This window comes from Panicum virgatum, chromosome 6N, assembly GCF_016808335.1.
Source record: "Panicum virgatum strain AP13 chromosome 6N, P.virgatum_v5, whole genome shotgun sequence".
Lineage (NCBI taxonomy): Eukaryota > Viridiplantae > Streptophyta > Magnoliopsida > Poales > Poaceae > Panicum > Panicum virgatum.
This window is the reverse complement of record NC_053150.1, coordinates 48,907,582-48,927,603: the sequence shown is the minus strand read 5'-3', so window position 1 is coordinate 48,927,603 and position 20,022 is coordinate 48,907,582. Positions and strand designations below refer to the sequence as shown.

At 47.8% G+C, this 20,022-nt stretch overlaps 3 protein-coding genes and 1 pseudogene across 7 annotated transcripts; 3 read left to right on the top strand and 1 right to left on the bottom strand.

Annotated features, from left to right (window-relative positions):
* Positions 1 to 261: 261 nt before the first annotated feature.
* LOC120677704 lies at positions 262 to 1,698 on the top strand (annotated as a pseudogene).
* Positions 1,699 to 3,460: 1,762 nt separating this feature from the next.
* Positions 3,461 to 8,054, top strand: LOC120677500. The gene is made up of 5 exons (XM_039958648.1): positions 3,461 to 3,622; positions 3,753 to 3,935; positions 4,031 to 4,138; positions 4,752 to 5,606; positions 6,087 to 8,054. Exons 1-5 carry the CDS (start codon positions 3,583 to 3,585, stop codon positions 7,712 to 7,714), a joined length of 2,814 nt encoding a protein of 937 aa, XP_039814582.1. The 5' UTR covers positions 3,461 to 3,582; the 3' UTR covers positions 7,715 to 8,054.
* Positions 8,055 to 8,190: 136 nt separating this feature from the next.
* LOC120677501 (70 kDa peptidyl-prolyl isomerase-like) lies at positions 8,191 to 12,118 on the bottom strand. Of its 2 annotated transcripts, none has more exons than XM_039958650.1 (13): positions 11,769 to 12,118; positions 11,265 to 11,351; positions 10,553 to 10,813; positions 10,397 to 10,471; positions 10,222 to 10,302; positions 9,928 to 10,122; positions 9,741 to 9,827; positions 9,463 to 9,638; positions 9,247 to 9,369; positions 8,983 to 9,129; positions 8,772 to 8,899; positions 8,546 to 8,664; positions 8,191 to 8,459 (listed from the first exon to the last, which is right to left on the bottom strand). In XM_039958650.1, exons 1-12 carry the CDS (start codon positions 11,965 to 11,967, stop codon positions 8,562 to 8,564), a joined length of 1,662 nt encoding a protein of 553 aa, XP_039814584.1. In that variant the 5' UTR covers positions 11,968 to 12,118; the 3' UTR covers positions 8,191 to 8,459; positions 8,546 to 8,561. The 2 variants fall into 2 exon arrangements, with proteins under 2 accessions (XP_039814584.1, XP_039814585.1); XM_039958651.1 differs by having other exon boundaries at positions 8,191 to 8,462; positions 11,769 to 12,091.
* Positions 12,119 to 13,753: 1,635 nt separating this feature from the next.
* Positions 13,754 to 16,870, top strand: LOC120679620. Of its 4 annotated transcripts, none has more exons than XM_039961257.1 (3): positions 13,754 to 15,226; positions 15,311 to 15,375; positions 16,495 to 16,870. In XM_039961257.1, exons 1-2 carry the CDS (start codon positions 14,031 to 14,033, stop codon positions 15,363 to 15,365), a joined length of 1,251 nt encoding a protein of 416 aa, XP_039817191.1. In that variant the 5' UTR covers positions 13,754 to 14,030; the 3' UTR covers positions 15,366 to 15,375; positions 16,495 to 16,870. The 4 variants fall into 4 exon arrangements, 2 of the variants coding, with proteins under 2 accessions (XP_039817191.1, XP_039817190.1); XR_005677270.1 differs by having other exon boundaries at positions 13,755 to 15,226; positions 15,311 to 15,436; XR_005677269.1 differs by having other exon boundaries at positions 13,755 to 15,226; positions 15,311 to 15,566.
* The last annotated feature ends 3,152 nt before the right edge of the window (positions 16,871 to 20,022 follow it).

The following is a 20,022-nucleotide window of genomic DNA, read 5'->3' as shown; positions in this document are numbered from 1 at the left end:
GTTTATTACTGCCGATCAGCTAGTGCCTAGTGGTGTACGGTTTCTGTCGTTCGCTGACGAGTCTTGTGTGCTCCTGCCGACCTGCCGTGTTGCGTGTATGCAGGAGGGAAGTGCCGCGGCCTCGGCGTCAACTACGGCACGGTGGCCGACGACCTCCCCTCGGCGGCGCGCTCCGTGCAGCTCCTCCGCGCGGCGGGCGCGGGCGCCGTGAAGATCTACGACGCCAACCCGGGCATCCTGCGCGCGCTGGCCGGGACGGGGCTGCCGGTCGCCATCATGGTGCCGAACGCGGCCATCCCGTCGCTGGCCTCCTCCCGCGCCGCCGCGGAGGACTGGGTGGCCGCCAACCTCGCGCCGCACAGCCCGGCCACGCGGGTCATGTACCTGCTCGTCGGCAACGAGGTGCTCTCCGACGGCGCCGCCGCGGGCTCCACGTGACGGGCCATCGTGCCGGCGATGGCCAACCTCCACCGCGCCCTCCGCGCGCACGGCATCCGCAAGGTCAAGCTCAGCACGACGCTCGCCATGGGCGCGCTCTCGGCCTCCTACCCGCCCTCCGCCGGCGCGTTCCGCGACGACGTCGCCGGGGACGTGATCCGGCCGCTGCTCCGGTTCCTCAAAGCCACGCGCTCCTTCTACTTCGTCGACGCGTACCCGTACTTCGCCTGGGCGGCCAACCGCGACGCCATCTCCCTCGACTACGCGCTCTTCCAGGGCGCGGCGAGCTCCCACTACGTCGACCCGGGCACGGGGCACACCTACACTAACCTGCTCGACCAAATGCTCGACGCGGTTGTCGCCGCCATGGGCAAGCTCGGGTACGGGGACGTGAAGCTGGCCGTCGCGGAGACCGGCTGGCCGAGCGCCGGCGGCGCCGGGGCCAACGTGCGCAACGCCGCCACGTACAACCGCAACCTCGCCGCGCGGATGTCCAAGAACCCCGGCACGCCGGCGCGGCCGGGGGCCAAGATGCCGGTGTTCCTCTTCTCGCTCTACAACGAGGACCAGAAGCCCGGGGCCGGCACCGAGCGCCACTGGGGGCTGTACTACCCGAACCAGACCAAGGTCTACGAGATCGACCTCACCGGCCAGCGGTCGTCGCGGTCGTACCCGCCGCTGCCGCCCGCAGACGACACGGACAGCTCGGCGGCGTGGTGCGTGCTGGCCGCCGGCGGCGGCAAGGCGGCGGACGGGAAGGCGGTGCAGGACGCGCTGGATTACGCGTGCCAGCAGGGGAGCGGGACGTGCGACGCCATCCAGCCCGGCGGCGCGTGCCACGAGCCGGACACGCTGGACGCGCACGCCAGCTACGCGTTCAACTCCTACTGGCAGCAGTTCAGGAACCGTGGGGGCACGTGCTCCTTCAATGGACTTGCAGAGACCACCACCAAGGATCCAAGTGAGTTCATCCAACTAAGCACCCTCCAATGGCGTGTTTGATCTTTGTTTCTTCTGCATTCCAGTCGCATTGATCTGTTGTGTGTTTTGCAGGCTATGGATCATGCAAGTTCCTCAGCTCTGAGGACTAGCTGCGCAGCAGGAACGGAGAGCGCAGCCACATTCGATTAGCTAGCGAGGAAGGCCATCGCCATGGATGCCCTTTAGAAGTTAGAACTAGTACCAATTTCCATTTCTCTGTAGGGAACTAGCGAGCAAAGCATCACTGTAATTCAGCTCAGTGTTACACTGCTCACAGTTTAGTTACTTTGCAGGCAGCTCTCGTGCCTATCTAGAAAACAAAACTTCTTTGAATTGTTCTCCGAGCCCACCGGCGGCGAATTCTCGAAGCTTTGATTTTTTTGTTTGTTTGTTTGTTTAAACTGTTCCGAGTTCGCCGGCGGCGAACTCTTCGGTCGTTTAAATTGCTCGCCGACTTTGCCGCGGCGAATTTTCGATCTGCCGCGTTAGCCATGATCGGTGCGTACGAGGTGGCGGAGAGATCGGTAGCACAGCGGCGGCGGAACCGGGAGAGGTTGACCTGCGGCGGGCGCGGTCAGCGTGTCATCATCGTTGTTGGGTCACTGTCACGAAGCCGTTACCTACTTTTTTTGGTCACGAAGCCGTTAGGTAGATCGAAACGTGCGGAGGGGAGGCGGCGGAGAAGGCCAGAGCATCATGGGCCGAAAGCCCAAGGAAAAGGTGTGTGTGGACCCGCGTAGATGGGCTTGAATCTGACAGCGAAGCCGAACAAAACGTGGGACCCCCAGTCGTCTTCTTTTTCAAGTTAAAAATGAGACGCACAAGTGGACAACGTAATTAGGCCTAGATCAGCCTAACCATGCTGGCTTTTTTATGTGGTCTCGTAGAAGAATCGGGATATGTAGCGTTCGTCTTTAGACTTTAGGCTGAGTTTTCCTCTTTTTCCCCTCAAAAAAGGTTTTCCTCCTTTTAGCTAATTTCCCGTATAACTGCATTCTGAAAATATTTTTTGTTTCTTTTTATGACATGAGCATCTAGCGTAAAACTAGCAGCAGCGTATCCTTTGAGAAGGTATTGTATAAGTATACGTTTCACTAAACTGCTCCATACTAGCTCTTAGAACAGCTAGCTCGTAGAAAACCCTTAGTAAAGTTTTTTTTTTGTTTGAAAGAAATAGTAAAGTGGGTATCACCACCCAAGATGATTGGCTCCCGGAATTTTATAACCGTTAAGACACCCAGGAATTGTGGATATCCCCGGGAGTCGGCCGGTCGGGGACCATTCCCCCGCTCCGTAGTCCTTGGCCCCCCTTCGCTACAGCCTATACTACACTTACTCGTCCTTGCCGGTGTCCCCAACTGGCACATGCCGCCATGTACCGGCGGGCACGCATGTTGGTTGGCCCCTCCCTGATCGACCACCGCCGTGCCGGTGCCGGTGCCGGTGCCGTGACCTTAGTTGAGTTGGCAGCTCGCGGCCGCCAAAAACAAAAAAAACATGGGAGCTGGCAGTACACCGCTGGAACGAAGCGGTAAAAAAGTGAAAAAGGGGTCAAGTGAAGTGAACGGGCGAGCGGCCCGGTCCAAAAGCTGCCGCGCGGAGGGAGCTGGAGCAAAATTGCTCCCTCCTCGTTTCCCACGTCTTTTCTGTCTACAATGTCAAACAGTACATCTACAGTGTCAAACAGTGTATTTGCTCCTTTCACTGTGGGCGGTCTTACCTACCCGGCCGAGCAAAGGATCCACGCCTTGCCGGCCGGCCGCGCGGGCCCCGCCCGCCGGCATCTCGATGGGCTGTCGCCGCCGTCTCCCCCTCCGTCGATGCCGCCGTCGACGGCCCGGATGCGCTGCCCCGAAGAGACGAGGCGGCCGCAACCGCACGAGAGGCGAGAGAGCTTGTCTCTTGCCCGCGGCCCGCCGTGTTCGACGACGCCCACCGCAACGTGCCGCTGACGTGCGGGCCAGGGGTCCCGTGGGCCCCACGCCGCCATAATGATAGGCGCGGTTGTCATTATCCCTCGGCGTGAGGGCGCCTCCTCTCTCTCTCTGCTTTCGTCTTCCCCGCACTCCACTCACTGAGCGCAGCGAAGCGAGCAACCAACCAACCACTCGCCTCCCCTCTCCGCCTCGCCGTTGCTGCCGGGCGCTGGACCGCGGGGGCGACATGGAGAGCGGCCACAAGAGCGGAGGCGGAAGCGCGCCAGGTGAGCCCCCGTTGCCGCTTCGCCGGCCGCATTACGAAGATTTGTTTCCTTTTTTGCTGCGTTATTTCCCTCTCTCGCTCTCTCCCGTGCTCGTGAGATGTGACGGCGGGGTGGTTGGTTTCGCGCGCAGGAGGGGGAGCCGGAGGGGACGGGGTTCTGTGCCACGCCTGCGGGTACCAGTACCCGAACGGGCACCCCAGCGCCAAGCAGCGGCGCGCGCACCGCAAGCACTGCGGCAAGCCGACGTCCGCCGCCGCCGCCGGCGCCGCGGAGGAGGGCGCCGGGGAGCACGAAGGTAGCGAGCCGCTTCCAGGTACTGAGGATTCCGTGCCTCCGTTGCCGTAAGTCACTGCGGCCTGCGGGGTTGAGCTCTTGGCCTGATGCGTGTGCTCTGTGGCTGCGTCCTAGGGGACGGTCGCGGAGAGGGAATTGGAGCGGGCGCGGCGGAGTGCGGCGGCAGTTTGCCTGGATCTGCGCCGGAGGCTGCCAGCGCAGTGGATGGAGGGGACAATGCAGGTTCGCTCTGAATCTTTGTTTCTTCTTGTTCTTCGTTTGTTTTTGTTCGTTTCTGAAGTGGAAATGTCTTGGTTAAGATTTGGTAGGTGGAAAGTTATTGCACTGCCTTTTTTTTCTTTCCCAATTTCCTCTTTCGTGCTAGACGAGAACGTTCTGGTTCAATGAAATTGTGCTGATGTAGAGTCTAGAAAAAGCATGTCCTTATCCTTTTGATTAGCATAATGTGGGCATATTTTGTTCCATCCCATCTTTACTAAACATAAATTGCTTGTGCTAGTAATGTTTCAGAAAAGATAAAATTAGTGAGGCTGGTTATACAACTTCCAAACTGTACACCTCAGGTTTGGTTTAATAGTCGTGTTCAATAAATTAGTGAGGCTGTCCACATGTTGCCACTGGATACCAGCATCTCGCCAACATGTCTCCATGCTACTCTGCTAGCGTAACTTCACTGGCAGAGAGTCCAGCGCTATTTAATTATATTCACTGTGCTATATGTGTTCACTCTTTTCAACACATATGTCTGAATGGTCATTGTTAATGGTTTTACAATGCATTTTACGAGTCTACGCATATGTCTGAATGCATGATTGCCTGTGACTGTATTTTTTAGAGCATTCTTCTGGAAATGGTACTGGCCATCAAGTCATCGGCTCTGAAGATCACCTAATCAGCAGCAGTAATATTCCTTCTGAAATCATTTCTGAGGCCAGCAAGACTAATGATGACACTCTAGCTACAGTGGTTACACAGTACTCTGATAAAGGATCACCTATTGAGGATGGGGATTCATCTGATCCAGCAGTTGGTTCCGGGGGGTTGGAGGGTGTCCCCGTTTCTGTTCTTTCACCAGAACTTGAAGATGGTGCAAAATCCACTTCAGGAATCTCTGAACATGAAATAAAGAACTCAACTGTTGTGCCTCTAGAATCAAATGCAACTGGAAGTGGAACTTCTGAACAGACGGATGTAGTCAGTCAAGCGGATGGGACTGCTGTGGCTGAGGAAGATGATATGACCAACACCATTGACAAAAATGAATTTAGTGAGAACAAATCTGTTGAAGGTGATGAGGTTGATATCTCCTGTAAAGATAATATACAAACTGAGAACGGCGAGGGGCACAGTCGCACTGCCGTGGAGAGAGATCCATCAGACAAGAATCCTAATGCGATTCAAAATGAAGAAATCCTGAGTGATAAAACTGAATCAAATCAGCAAAGCAAGCATGTGTTAACTGACTCTTCTGAGAAAATTCCTAACATTGAGGTGCCCGTTGAGGCTTCTGCTGAGAACTCTGTTGGTTCAGATGACGCCTCGCCTCAACTTGGTACCGGTGGTTCCCACTCAGAGACATGCAATGATGTCAAACCTCAGCAGCAACGTGACTCTACCTCTGAAACAGCATGTCATCTGGCAGTCTCTAAACAGTCAGATAATGTTCATGAACAGCACTATCCTATTCCAGGTTAGAGTTTCTGGATGTTATCGTGTACTGTATTTCACACTACTTTTCAATTTATTTAATATCAAATCAAAACCTCTTTATCTTGAAAAACGTTTTGTAAAAAGCAGAAAATGTTTATTGGGCACTGTATTCCAATTTCAGGTAGTTGAGCTATCAAGTAGTCTGTCCATTACAATTGCATTCTGATAGTGTCTGGCCAATTGTGAAAAGGGTCAGTGGTAGCGCATGATTAGCTGATTTCATATAAGTTTATTAAGATCATAAGTATCAGTTGATCTTCTACCTTACGCGCAATTATGGCTACCTGTTTCAAAGTGCAATTTCACAACCACTGCATTATTTTACAGGTGACTGGACAAGTAAGTTTAGTCACTTGTCAGACACGTCATTTACATGAAAACATTTTAATCAATACCTTTAGTTATTATGTGCATGGTATAGTCATTGTTTATGAATTGAAATTTGATGCACATTCTGCAGAGGGAAGCATCCCAGTGATATCAAGTGCATCTGGACCTGCTGTTGGTGCCATAGCTAACACTACAGAGAATGTTTGTTCATCTGGTGTAACAATGGATGACAGCATGCAGAAAAATGTGACTGGTGGTACTGTCGTGGCATCTCAAGTTGATCAAGTGGAGCTTAGTGCTTCCACCATGGCACATGAAATCAACACGGTCGGTAGCACAAATGATGTTGATGAAAAGAGCCAGAATGAAAAGGGTGATTCAGACTTTACTTCATATGGAGGTAATGAGATGCATGTTGTAGAAAACTTTGAAGAAAAGCATCAGAACAAAGAGGTCATTGTAGATTCCATTCCTCATGAAACCAACACAGTTTCCAATGCTGATAATGATGGGGAAAATGAGCAGAACAAAGAAATTATTGCAGACACCAGTTCTTGCAAGATAAATGTGGTACAAAGCATGACTAGTGCTGAAGAAAATGAACAGATTGAAGAGTTCATTACAAGTCTTGCTTCTGAAGAAACCAGTGTGGCATGTAGCAGAGATATTGTTGAAGAAAAGCAGAGTGAGATTGATGTAAAAACAATCGGTGAGATAGACGGTGCATGCAGCATACAAACTGCTGCAGAAAACAATGCTACTACCTGTGAGAGCAATGCAGGAACCACCACAGATGATGTTGAAGACATAGTGCAGGATGAAGAAATCACTGCAGGCCCCATCTCTCATGGTATCAACACGATATGCAGCGGTACTAATGAGGAAAAGATGCATAAGGAGGATGTTATTGAGGCCATTGGTTGTCATGAAAATATTGTGGTACATGGCACAGATAATGTTGAAGAGAAGACAGTTGAGGAGGCTACGGCAGATGCTACCTCTCCCAAGTTTAGTTTGGTTACCTCTACTGAGAGTGTTGAAGAGAAGAAGGGTGGACAAACAGCTGCAGACCCTACTTTGCAGGAGAGAAGTGCGGGTGTGGTGCACAGCACAGATAATATTGATGAGAAGAAGAATGAGCAGCCTGTTTTGGACCCTACTACTGCTTCAGCCGCCATAAGCAGTATAGGTCACATTGAAGAAAAGAAGCAGAGTGAAGAAACTATAGCAGGTCCTAGTTCTGGTGAGAGCAACATGCTGCCAGGCACGGACGATGCAGAAAACAAGGAGCAAAATGGAGACGTCGCCACCACAGGCCCTGCTTCAGACAAGACAGAAGTAGCAGAGACCACAAATGCTGATGAAGAAATAGGAAAAACTGAAGAGGCAGCCTCAAAGGAGATCAGCACAATAGAGAGCACGGATGACCTGAAGGGAGTTGATGATCAGAACGAAGAGATTGCTGACAAGGAAATGGTCATCGACTCAGACAAGAACCATGTCTCGCTGAAGGTCCTCCTTGCCGACAAGAACGTGGAGACCAAAGAGAAGGAGAAGAAGCCGAGCACCAAGGACCGGGTACTGTCATTCAGGCGCCGAGCGTCGAAAGATGTCGTGTCACCGGTGAAGCCGGGTTCGCCCAAGGCTGGCTCGGGGCAGCAAGACTGGAACTCTCCTGCCAGGTTGCCTGTCGAGAAGAAGCCCAAGGGAAGGAAACAGCAGTGGGTGCCCTTTATTTGCTGCTCATCGGTACAGTGATTGTACTCTATTTATTTGCTGATCGTCGTCAGCGGACCAGGGCATTCACCAAACTTTCATTTTGCTGACCGTGACCGTCCATGCGCTGATGGTACTCGATTTAAATAGTCACCCCAGGACCTTCGTTACAGGACATGTTTGGACCTTGCTACTTGGATTGCGAACTCGGTTTGCTGTTTGTATGTGTCATAATCTATATATGTTGGTGTAAATTAATTAGACATGTCCAGAATAGCCCTTCAGTTTGACCTGCCATTGTCGTGGAATTCCAGAGATGTTCAGACGCCTTTTACTTAGACAGTGCGATTTTGCTTATACTGCCTGTTTTAGTGCTCCTTTACATGCAACTCTGTCGCCTCCATAGTGATTGCGTAAATGAAGGGTGAGTTTTGTAGGTATTTATTTCTTTTTTTCAGTCAGTTTGGACTTTGGAGCATCTTCCCGGGAGAAACGCACTGGCGCAAGAGAACATCAGATTAGGGAGTATCAAATTCTTTAAGACTGAACACTCAGATCTCAACAAGAATCATGAAACAGATTCAGAGCCAATCAGCCAATAGTGGTCCTCGAAGTAAATGTTCCTCATCTCTGTTCTAAGTTCTAACAGATGCAATCGTCCATGCGCTTTAGTAGATTAAACAGTAGGCCAGAAAGCGAAATGTCAAACTAGGGAAGTCCTTGGGCAGCAGGAACGGCAGGCTTTGTTGATCCTCTGCTTCAGTACATCCCCCGATCCAAAAGGTTTCTGCTATTAACGGCGAATTAATCGGTTAGACACAATCTACCAGAAGCAACTCAGAAGCAGAATGCAGTGGTGGTGATAGTACTCACACTGTCTTCCAGCCAGTTACTTTGTCATCTTAGCGAACATGTTGCTGTAGAATTTGGCATCCTTCTTGTTGTACTCCTTGATCTTCTCCTTCAGGGCCCTGTATTCCAACTTTACATCCCTGAGATTAGCAGCAGCAATGCCACCGTCAGATTTAGTTGTTCCATCAAACTGAACACTCAGCAGGATCAATTTCTCTGAGATACTAAATGATTTAAAAAACCATACCTGTTGTCAGGATCAATTTCCAACGCCTTCTTGATATCGGCCTCTGCTAGTTCTAGGTCAGCAAGTTGCATGTAGGCTTGGACCCTCCTGTACAGGGCCTTGACATTTTGGCTGTCTAGTTCCAGCACCTAGAAAGAAATTACATGATCAGCTTGGTTGACTGCAAGATACAACCACTAAATCAGCAAATACAGGCCAAGATGATAGGTACCTTGGTGCAAAGCTTCTCAGCTTGCTTGTAGTCCTTCAGCTTCAGTTTGCAAGCAGCATTGTTCAAGTTGCAGCTGATCTTCAGTTGCTTGGATTGCTTCTTCTCATCTTCACTGAATGAACTGTCATACTCAATGAACTTTGCAGCCTGACAATAGAACAAATGTCTCAGTCAGTCAATCGGGCAAAGCAGTTAACCATAGAGAACTCACAAGTTGCAGCTTTGTGGTATTTTCAGTATTAAACCGAATGCAAAATTATGCACCTTCTCATAACGCTTCGAAGCTCTAGCATATTTGCCCAACTTGAACAGTGCATTCCCTTCTTCTTTCTTCTTGCCAGCAGCCTCAATCTTCTCTTCATTGTTTAAGTCCCATGACTCCTTATCCTGGGTAACAGGATGAAATCAATAAATTTTGCAAATAAATGCAGAATAATGAATCACAACAGGTGCACAAGAATATCACAATCATGTGCGTACCTTCACAAATGAAACAAGCTCGACTTCATAGATCACTGTGCTGTTAGGCGGAACTACAGCAAGGTCCTGCTTTGACTCAACTGAACCGAATGCATATTCAGGAGGAATTGTCACAAGAGCAACCTCGCCCTTCTTCATGTTCAGTACAGCAAGGTCAAGACCAGCAATAACTTCCTCTGAAAGTAGATTGCAAACAAAAAAAATGTTATTATAATCAAAACATTGGATTGATGTGAAAGCCTGATTTATTTTAACTGAGAGGTGGAGGGTATTCTAACCTTCATCTGTCTTGAATTCAAAGGGCTCTTCATCATGCCCCTTCTTTGTAAACACTGTGCCGTCCTGAAGCTTTCCTGTAATTTTGACTGTACAACAAAAAATGTAATTAGGAAGCGCAAGACAAACTGACCAATTGAACAGAGTTGCAAAACAACAGCTACTAGCATGATCAAACTTGGAGCATACCTTTAACAACTGCCCCCTCATTGGGACGCTCATAGCCTTCTCCCTCCTTGAGAACTTTCTTAAGTATTTTCTTATCATCCCCTATTTCTGTGACAGTCTTCCATGAAACCAATTCAAGGTCAATGAGCAGAGTGGCGTTTGGTGGCACAGCGCCTTCCTCGCCAGCTGCTGGTCTACCCTTCTCACCAAATCCATCTGCATTTGGTAAGTTAGGAGGTTCAAACAATGTCATAAGTTAGAAGAACTACCATGAAACTTGCCGAAGAGGGTTTGAACTTTGAAACAGGAACTCACATTGTGGCTTTACTGTAAGGAGCACCTTCTCTGCCCTTTTCATGGTTTTGACAGCTTTGGCCAGTGCAGGACAGAAGTACCCTGGCAATACACTTGTTAGTAAACAATATATATATAGACCTAAACAGCTTTTCAACAGGCCATGTAAACGTAGAACTGAAGAAAAGAGGGTTACCATCTTTAACAGTAAACTCGACTCCCTCAGACTTGGATACAACATTACCATCTTCTAGACGGGCCTCATAATTCACTACAGGAAGAAATATTTGTAAGCTAAACGAACAAACAATGCAACTGCTTTGTGAAAAAACTCTCAGTAAGCAAAACTTACCAAGTACTTCATCAGGATCCTTTGGGTTCTCCCATTTCTCTCCCTCCTTGAGTATCTTCTTAAATATGCCGCCATCTTTGCAAATATCTTTGACACTGGTCCATGAAAGCAGTTCAACATCAAACTGCAAGGTTGCATTGGGTGGAATCTTTGGAGGCGATCCAGATTCTCCATAAGCCAGTTCTGGAGGAATGGTAAAAATAGCATTTTCTCCTTTCTTCATGGTCTTGATGCCTTGGTCCCAGCCCTTTATTACTTGACCTGGACATAAGTTAACAAAATAGGCAATGAGCATCTATTTCCGAAGTCCCAACTTGGCATGTTTACTCGATCATTAGCATGTTTTTTTCAAACTATCAAGGCAAGCACTACTTGCATCTATGTGATAAGCAAAAGGTGAAACTTTATCCTTTTTCTAAAAAAATGTGATAAGCAAAAACACACAGAGAAAGAAGATGATCAGCTGAAGTGAGGGAAAGTCAGTGATCAGGTACTCTGCTAGCATAAACACTAATATCATTGCCACAATTCAAGGAAAAAACTACTAAGGGGAAAACTACATATTATTGATGTGATCAGAGATATTTCTCTAATTGACAAACCATCAGTATGTAAAACTGTTCTCACAATTACACTGTTAATGATAATTATGAATTACACAATCCATATCAAAATTTAAAACATGAGACATCTTAAGCACGAGGAAATGTACCTTGTCCCAGCTTGAACTTGAAGGGATCTCCACGATCACGGCTTGAATCAAACTTTGTTCCATCAAGGAGTGTACCCGTGTAATGTACTGAAACACATCAACAAAAGCACGTCAGCCCAAGCATACCCATTATATTTCTCCAACAACAAGATGAGAAAACAATTCATAGATCACCCAACACCAGCAATTAACAATGCATTGCCCAAGCATACAAATCTATGGCTCAGGACACTAGTTACGTTCAGAGGAATATCCCAAATAGAAAATGCTACAACATAGCCCTGCTTACACTGGAAGCATAGAGTAGCCTAAAGTCCTGGCAAACGATTCCAGTTTAGCAGACGTCGGCATAAAAATTATGTGCGACGGACTACACCCCACTCCACCACTAATTTTCGCGCCCCAATTACCAAGCCAATTAGCCAATCGCCCAATCAGGTCATGAATCGATCGCACGAATAAAAGTCAAAGTACACCCCACTGACTGGAGAGCAAGGAGCTCACCTTCGACCTCGTCGCCGACCTCGGGCGTCTCCCAGCTCTCTCCCTCCTTGAGCAGCTTCTTCTTGAGCCCCTGCTTCCCGATCTCCTTCTCCTCGCCCACCTTCATGACCGGGCCCTCGTCGCCGCCGAAGTCGCCCATCTCGTCGTCCCCCATCATCTCGTCGGCGCCGGCCGGGGGCATCTCGAAGTCCTCGTCCATAGCGCGGGTGGGAGGGGCCGAGCCGAGATCCGCGCGCTGCTAGGGTTCCGAGCTCGCTAGGGTTCGGGCGCTTTGGAAGGTTCGAGAGAGCGCACGAGGGAGGAAATGATGGGGGTGCGCCAGGGCAGAGCTGGGGTTTAAATGGGATTGGGTGGGGTTCTAGAGTGTTCCGAGGGAGGATTAACAACGGGAAAAGCCAACGGCTCGGATGCTTCTGGTTGTGGGCTGGATCGGAGCTTGGCGTGCTGTTGGCGTTGGGGAACACGGGAATGGGACGAGGCCGGGCAGTCCAGCACTTCAGCACGCCTTGGTTGATGAATTTCCAGCATGATAATGTGCTACGAATTTGATTTTTTTTTAAAAACCATGTGTGTGTGTGTGTTTGAAATTGAATCCGAAAAATGTGTTTGAGATTTCTCAACAGATGTTGTCGAGTGTGCGTAGTTCTCTCGAACTTTTTCATGGTTGGTGATTTTCACTTTGGAATTGATTCCTGAGGAAGCGTATTATCTTTATTCCTTTCTTGGGTGCGAGATGTATTTGGGCGGCGTGCGGCAATGAAGACTGCAACAATTGGAATGAATACCAATGTTAGATAATCATATGCTTCAGTCAAGCCTTACAAATATTTCCATGTATCAGGATGTTCAAAAAACAACCAGAAGATTCAGTTACTATGCGCTATGGGCATCTTTGGACCGTGATAATTTCACAGGTGAGCCGAAAATAAACATAATTCTCATAAAAAATCCGGATAGCTAGTTTCGCATTCGAGATTAACCATCCAGGGATGAAAGTTTAATGAGTTACATCGATTTGGTGCGATTTTTAGCAAACCGCTGACATTTAGCAAGGATAAAACTGTCGAATGTCTTAAATTCTTTCCAATCGTAAAGCGCAACTCAGAAACAATACGAAGACAATGTGCTACTACCATGATATGAGTAATGACAGAGGTTGTTGATGGGTTACTTCTGAAAACAAGCTCTCTCTATTTCTCTTCTTTTTATTCTTTTCGCGTTCAAGTTCTTTTTCCGCGAATGTCGTTCAAGTTCCAAGCCACCTAACAGCAGGCGGGCAACCCACTAGTTTTTCCTTTCCAATTCCAGGTGGATCCTCAGCGCCCAAATTTAAGAGAGATGGCTCAACGATTAAATTAATCCTATGCCCATCTTTCAAATCAAGAATTTGTTTTTCTCAAATTTCTTGTGGACACTTGGAAAATTGAAAGGCATATTGAACAGACACATTACGAGTGTACGACAGTAGGACACGAAGAAATGTGAGAGCCAATTCTTAACTCTACATGAAAATCGAGCAGCAATGTCACGTATCCTGCCCAAGAAAACATCCCATTCCGGGACCCCGACGAGGCGACGAGGCAACGAGCGGTGACTCACTGACTCGTGAGTCAGCCACTCAGCCCGTGACACTGAGCACCGTTTAGTTATGGGTCTAAATTTTTACGCATCAATCACATCAATATTTGCATACATGCATATATATTAAATATAGTTAAAAAAATCGCATTACATAAATGGACTGTAAATCACAAGACAGATCTAATGAGCCTAATTAGATCGTGATTAGATAATAAATTGCTACAGTAAATATATGCTAATGATAAATTAATTAGGTTTATTAGATTCGTCTCGCGATTTACGTACGAAATCTATAATTAATTTTTTAATAGTTTATTTTTAATATTTCAAATATGAGAAGATGTTATTTCAATATCTTACAGCAGCGAACTGAAGCAGGCCTGAGTCGCTGACGCGCCCTGGAGTCTGGGGACGGAGGCACCGACCCAGCTTTGCGCCCATCCCGCTCCCGCCTCCCGCCGGCCACCGATTCACACATCAATTCCCCTCCGCTGTCCCCATCCCGCCGATTCGATCCCCTCTCTGCCGGCGCCTACCGCCGCCGCCAACCCTCCTGCCCCACCTCCGCCAGATCGCGCCGCCTCCGTCCCTCCACTGCCCCAGCCGCTCATCGCGGCGCGTCGGGACCGGAAACGCCGCGCCCGTTGCCAGCCGGGTTGGCAAGTCAGGGCGGCGGTCAAGATGCCACCTCCGGCGCCGGGGGCCGGCGGCGCCCCCGTCGCCGATCGCTGGGCGTCGCTGCCCGGGGACCTGGTCCGCCTCGTCGCGTCGCGCGTGCTGGCCGGCGACCTGCTGGACTACGTCCGCTTCCGGGCCGTGTGCACGGGCTGGCGGTCCGGCGCCGCCTGCCCTCGCGGCCGCGGCGTCGCCGACCCGCGCTTCCACCCGCGCCGCTGGATGATGCTTCCCGAGGGCCACGGCCTCCACCCCGGCCACCCCGACCTGCGCGGGTACATCCGCTTCCTCAACCTCGACACGGGGGCCTTGGTCCGCGCCCAGCTCCCGCTCCTCAGCGACCACTGCGCCATCGATTCGGTCGACGGCCTCCTCCTGCTGCTGCGGGAGGAGGACAACGCCGTCCGCCTCCTCCACCCTTTCACCGGCGACATCGCCGAGCTCCCACCGCTGGCGAACCTCCTCCCGCAGCTCGCCCCGCTGCTTTATAACTGCCCCGTGCCACAAAGGATCAGAAGGCTTGCAGGGATCGTCTCTGCTTCTGCTTCCTTCGGCTCCGAAGCCATCACCGTCATGCTTGCACTTCATGAGGTACACCATGTAGCATTTGCTACCACCCTGGATCAGCAATGGACTCTGTCAAGCTGGAAGTACCAGCTAGGATGTCCTCCACCTGTGTCATTCCAAGGCAAACTGTACATGGCGTGTTATGTCCTATACAGCACCGTCTTCGAGATTTTCCAGATTGACCCACCTGTAAAGGATGGGATGGGCTCAGATTATGTCCTTCACCCACCAAAGTTGATTGCCACAGTCCCTGAAGGCAACCTCATTATGCCTATCAATCTGGTAGAGTGTGACTCAGAGATCCTGCTGCTTGGCCACAAAGATTTCTACATGTCGCAAATTGTAGTTTTCAAGCTTGCCGATCTTGTCCTGCAATGGTGTATCCCAATAACAAGCATCGGAGGCAATACCTTGTTTATCTCAGAAAGGAGCTTGAGTGTCGCCTCTAAAGCACTGCCTACCCCTATGGGTGACAATGTCATCTGCTTTGAACCAACAGAACACTGTCTTGTGCAGTACCACCTCATTAGTGGCACCTGGTCACCGCCAACCGATAACTGCAGCATCTATGGTCCTGCGCCGGGTCCTCGTAGCCTCATCCACCTTATCTACAATTGTTGCATTCGTATTCGATGGTATTTACCTTTTTTTCTACACTGTTTTCCCTAATTTCAATTTCCTTTGGGCTAGCTAATCAATTCTGCATTATGGGCTTGTAGGAACAGTGGGCTAGTATTTGGAAGGACTCTGAAAGGCTGGTTTGGTGAAGTTTAAAGAGCAAGAGGCTAGTCCTACACTCCTACTCCATCATCCTTTGTTTTCAGCACCAATACATAGTGAACTAGGTTGGGCTTGTTAATCCTGCAAACAACTGTTATTCTATTTCCCCAGTGTTTCAGAGTACAATATATGCTCCATCACTCCCAACCATCAAAATCTGCCTAGATCTGCAGAGACCACGATTTTCAGTACTGGGTATGTTAGTTGCAGTGTTGTTTACAATTATCGCCTGTTTCCTACACCAATCAAATTTTCAAATTCTTAATTGTCCACCCAATCCATTAAATGTTGATATACTTCTGTAAGATAGTGCCTTTTCCTTCTTGATTCAGTTACACTGTTATTTTCATTTGGTATTAGCTATGTGTGTTCAAGAAAAAGGTTACTATCAGTTGAAAGTTACTTGCCATTTGTACATGTAACATCGTTTTGATCACATTTGGGGCCTGTTTGGTAACCAGTGATTTTGATCCAAATCCTTGAGTTTTACTTGCCTTTATAATGTGCACATCTTAATGTCTGGCTTTATGTGCTTTCCTATTGTTTAGCAGGGATATAAATTTGGGTTACTTGCCTAATTACCTACTGGTATAGTATATATTCTTATTCCAATGCCTGTGATAATCTGTGCAAGGTCCTGCTAGTCTGGCAAATGGACTTCCAGGCTTCCACCACCACCACAACATATTCCTATTTTGCCCATTGAATCATGAAATTTGACATTTGGACACCCCCTGTATTTCACACTTAAGCACAGATCCACTCACATATTCTGATTACCAAGCCCTAAACCCTGTAACCCCTCTGTCCCTAACTCCCTATGTATGCGCTATTGCAGCTACCCTTCTCGGCTTCTCCTGAGGTTCTCTTCACCTTGCCCAAATCCTACTGCCTAACACTAATACCTGCAGTAGACTGCACATAGTAACAATCATTTGCTTAGGACTTGGAATTTGAAGTTTAATCTACTACTACTGAACTTTTTTTGTCTCCTGGTTTATGATGTCTTCCTTTTATCACTTCTGTGCTGCTGCTTTTTTTCCTTTTTCTTTTCTACCTGTCTATTCATATGGGTAATCTATTTAACGCTTCCAATTCCAATACACAATCATCTCTGTTGCAGGCAAAGGGTAAAGAAGAAGGAAAGGCAAACATTAGAAGGAAAACAGCACTGTTGCTTTCTGGGACATTGTGCAAATCACAAATGTCAAGCAAGACCGGCTGCGATGCGGAATCAGTCAATGTACATTCAAGAAGCCATGCCGATTTTGTAAATGTCACCAGATAGGACGAATCCATGTGGAATTTGAATCCCATGGCTCATGGGCGTCAATTTGGATCCAAAATAGACCTATATCTATATAGTAACATCGTATCATAGTTCAGAGAATCAATTGTAGGAATTGAGCAAATAACGATGCATCATAGCTTAGAGAAATACAATAATTGAGCAAATAAATACATGTTCTAGAGAAATGGGAAACAAACAGATTTAAGCCTGATTTTTTCCTCTTACTACTTTGGGGATAAGCAGCACTGGATTTCTGGAAACCCAGTATTTCCGGTTTTATAAAAAAAGATTACTTCTCGTTTTAGACAACAAGTTTCATGATCATGTTCGTTCCCTAGTATAAGTATTCTTGAACAATATGAATTATATAACTGAATGGGAGAAAAATAGTTGGAAGTAATCCGTAAGAAACCCAACATATACAGCTGAAGTTAATGGGTGAATGAAGACAGACAGTATGATACACAAGTCCAATTGCTGCCGAGAAGGCATGCTTGCTACTCTATATGATAACTCATTCGTTGAAGACAAGCCACTAAATTTTAGAATGCAGAGTTATGATCCTAAATTCCTAATCAAGGAGCGGAATGAAATCCTGCGAACTAGCGACCCTCCCATGCATGTGACCCTGATTGTAGATCCATTCACTGCTACCCTGAGCTCTAAAAAAGTCTTGTTAGAAATAGGGAGGAAAGAAGCGATCCCATACCTGGGTGAGGAATCATACACATTGAGTGATCCGAGGGAATCATTTGAAGAGCAAAATTATATTTTCTTTCAAAAGACCCAAGTTATTTTGCAGGGGATGTAGAGTTGATTTGACTCTGCGCATTGGTTTAAAAATATTGATATGAAGACTGGAGAGGGTCACATCGGCTATGAAAAAGATTAACATTAGAAAAGCCGAGGTGTCGAATCCATGAAGTAATCAAGCAAGCAGAGTTCATGATGAATTAACAAAGTTTCGAAGCATTAAGCTTTCATACTCTGAAACCGGGGGGCTTGTGTTGACACCGGATTTTGTCAGTAAATCTGATGTGATCTGAAGTGTGGAGATCATCGGCTGCTAGTGTGAATCGGCGGATCATATGCGATGATTCGTGTGTTTGTATGAAACCGATGGAAGAAGGCCGACGTAGGAGCAAAGAAGATGGAGCGCATTGGGCACTTGGGCCGAAAAGGCGTCGCAGCTGATGGAGTGAGAATTGGGCTGGCAGACTTCATCAGCAAGTTATCGTGTGAAATCTAGGTCTAGTTTGTTTTAGAAAGTTTATTTTTTTAGTCAAGTCATATCGTCGTTGACTAGGGTTTGTAGCCTATAAATATTAGCCTACGGGCTTGTAATCACAGACATTCAATGATCAATAAACTCTAGTTTTTTCTCTTTTTTCTCTTTTCGGTGACTTCGCCTTAGTTGCAGTAGTTTTTTTTCTTGTACAGGTTCTTTCCTGCCTGCGGGGCTGCATCGTCTTCGATCTCTGGTTTGTTGGTAAGTTTCGAGTAGAATAACACAGATAGGTTCAAGGTTGACAGCGCATCGCTTCTTCCTCTGTCTGTTTTGTTCAAAGTTATCGAGTAAATTAGATCTAGATCTAGTTTGCTCACAAGTTATCAGTAGTAGTTCTTTATCGTTAGATTAACTTGCTCAGTCTAGCCTGTTCGCGTTGTTATCATCAGTTATCGATATCTGCTAGGTTCTACAGCATTATATCTGTTTTAATCTTATTTTATTTAGCTTTTATCATAATTTATCGAGCTTAGATCTAAAGCTCTATCAGCCAGTACACAGTTTGTTTGTCGCACGTCGCTCGACCCATAGAATTTGTATCTAGATGTTGTTTCACGTAATCGGCTACCTTCTAGGCTAATTGATCTGCTATCGTATCAGACTCTTGGCCGATATCTGTATGGAACGATTCGGAAATCCAGCCGATACGTTCCTGGAATTTAACTGTTTTGATTCCCTTGTCAATTGTAGATCAAATTGACTGGCACGCTCTGCACCACCACATAGCTGATTTGGATTCTGCACAGGAGCGAAGCAGATCTTCCAGGTCCTCGCGAGTGATCGGCGTAAAAAGCGGATCGTTGCCTTTTCGCGTCAATAGGTCCGAACTGTCTAAACTTTGTGTTTTTTACACCTTCGAGTTCCTGATCTCGACGACACCTCACCTACAACCTCAAGAGTATCACTCGGTGAGCTTGACGGTAAAATACCGACAGAGCAATTAATGAGTTTGCTAGAATGCTCGAGATAAACACCGCTATTCTTGATGGTCTACACATCGTTGCCTGAAGGCTGACCCGACAGGGCATATGTGGCAATGATATGGGAATAACTGTATGGAGCAAGACTCTAGGGCCTTGTTCGGCTGGCTGGCTGGCTGGATGGCTGGCTGATTTGGCGTGAGAGGAAAATACTGCTGGTTGGCTGGCTGGCTGGCTGATTTGGCGTGAGAGAAAAATACTGTTGTGGCTGGCTGAATCTCCCAGCCGAACAAGGCATAGAAGCAATGAGATTAGTTTATGTTTAAATAATTTATGTTTTTCAACCATCTGAACCTTTGCTTCTTACTCTTATGTAATCTGTACTAGAACCTTTGTTTCTTACTCTTATGTAATCTGTACTAGAAAATTCAGTACTTCCATCTTCTTTTCTACGTGTGATTCCAAGAGTTAATGAAGTCTATTTAATCCATTAATTTTCTTTATGTGAAAATCCTTCCTGTAACAAGCTAATGCATCATGCTGCTAGCAAGAAAATTTTACGAACGCGTGTACAATAGATGGATCCAACCAAGAAGCTTCCCTCGTAGATGCCTCTTTCCACTCCTGCAGCGGCAGCACTTGCGTGGGCGTGGCGCCGGCGCCGCAGACCGCGACCTTCTCCTGCTGCTTCGCTGACACCGCTATCACCCCGCGCTGTGCTGCTCCCTCTGAGACGACCCTAACTGTGATGCCGGCAAGGTCGCCATGACAGCGAGAGCACTGCCCGCGTTGGTGTCGAGCGCGCCGCCGTCTCTGTATGCACCGCCAAATATGTGCTTCCCGGACCCGATTTGCATGACTGGTATTCTAATTCCACAGCTAATTTGTGTAGGATTTTCCGGAGAGTGAGAGAGAGGAAGAATCGGATCTAGAGTAACGGGGAAGTTTCCCGAGCGGCGCGAGTTGTTTTTCTGCCTCACTTCGGGAGAGAGAAAAGTTTTTTTTTTTACTACGGACCCATACGAGGTTGCGGACGACTAGAAGGAGAGGCAAAATCGCACCTATTATATTTGACAAGCTTTTATACCACGTACCGAACCCACCATTAGGAAAAGCCTGAAGGTATAATTTAAATTTTTAATAGTACAGAAG

Excerpts from the sequence above, each read along its gene's own strand:
- LOC120677500 (XM_039958648.1), top strand. The coding sequence starts at position 3,583 with ATGGAGAGCGGCCACAAGAGCGGAGGCGGAAGCGCGCCAG. Across the intron at positions 3,623-3,752 it reads CGGAGGCGGAAGCGCGCCAG|GAGGGGGAGCCGGAGGGGAC; the intron begins GTGAGCCCCCGT and ends TTTCGCGCGCAG. Across the intron at positions 3,936-4,030 it reads AGGTAGCGAGCCGCTTCCAG|GGGACGGTCGCGGAGAGGGA; the intron begins GTACTGAGGATT and ends GCTGCGTCCTAG.
- LOC120677501 (XM_039958650.1), bottom strand. The coding sequence starts at position 11,967 with ATGGACGAGGACTTCGAGATGCCCCCGGCCGGCGCCGACGAGATGATG. Across the intron at positions 10,472-10,552 it reads GGATCCTGATGAAGTACTTG|TGAATTATGAGGCCCGTCTA; the intron begins GTAAGTTTTGCT and ends TTCTTCCTGTAG. Across the intron at positions 9,130-9,246 it reads CTTCGAAGCGTTATGAGAAG|GCTGCAAAGTTCATTGAGTA; the intron begins GTGCATAATTTT and ends TTCTATTGTCAG.
- LOC120679620 (XM_039961257.1), top strand. The coding sequence starts at position 14,031 with ATGCCACCTCCGGCGCCGGGGGCCGGCGGCGCCCCCGTCGCCGATCGC. Across the intron at positions 15,227-15,310 it reads TGTTGCATTCGTATTCGATG|GAACAGTGGGCTAGTATTTG; the intron begins GTATTTACCTTT and ends ATGGGCTTGTAG.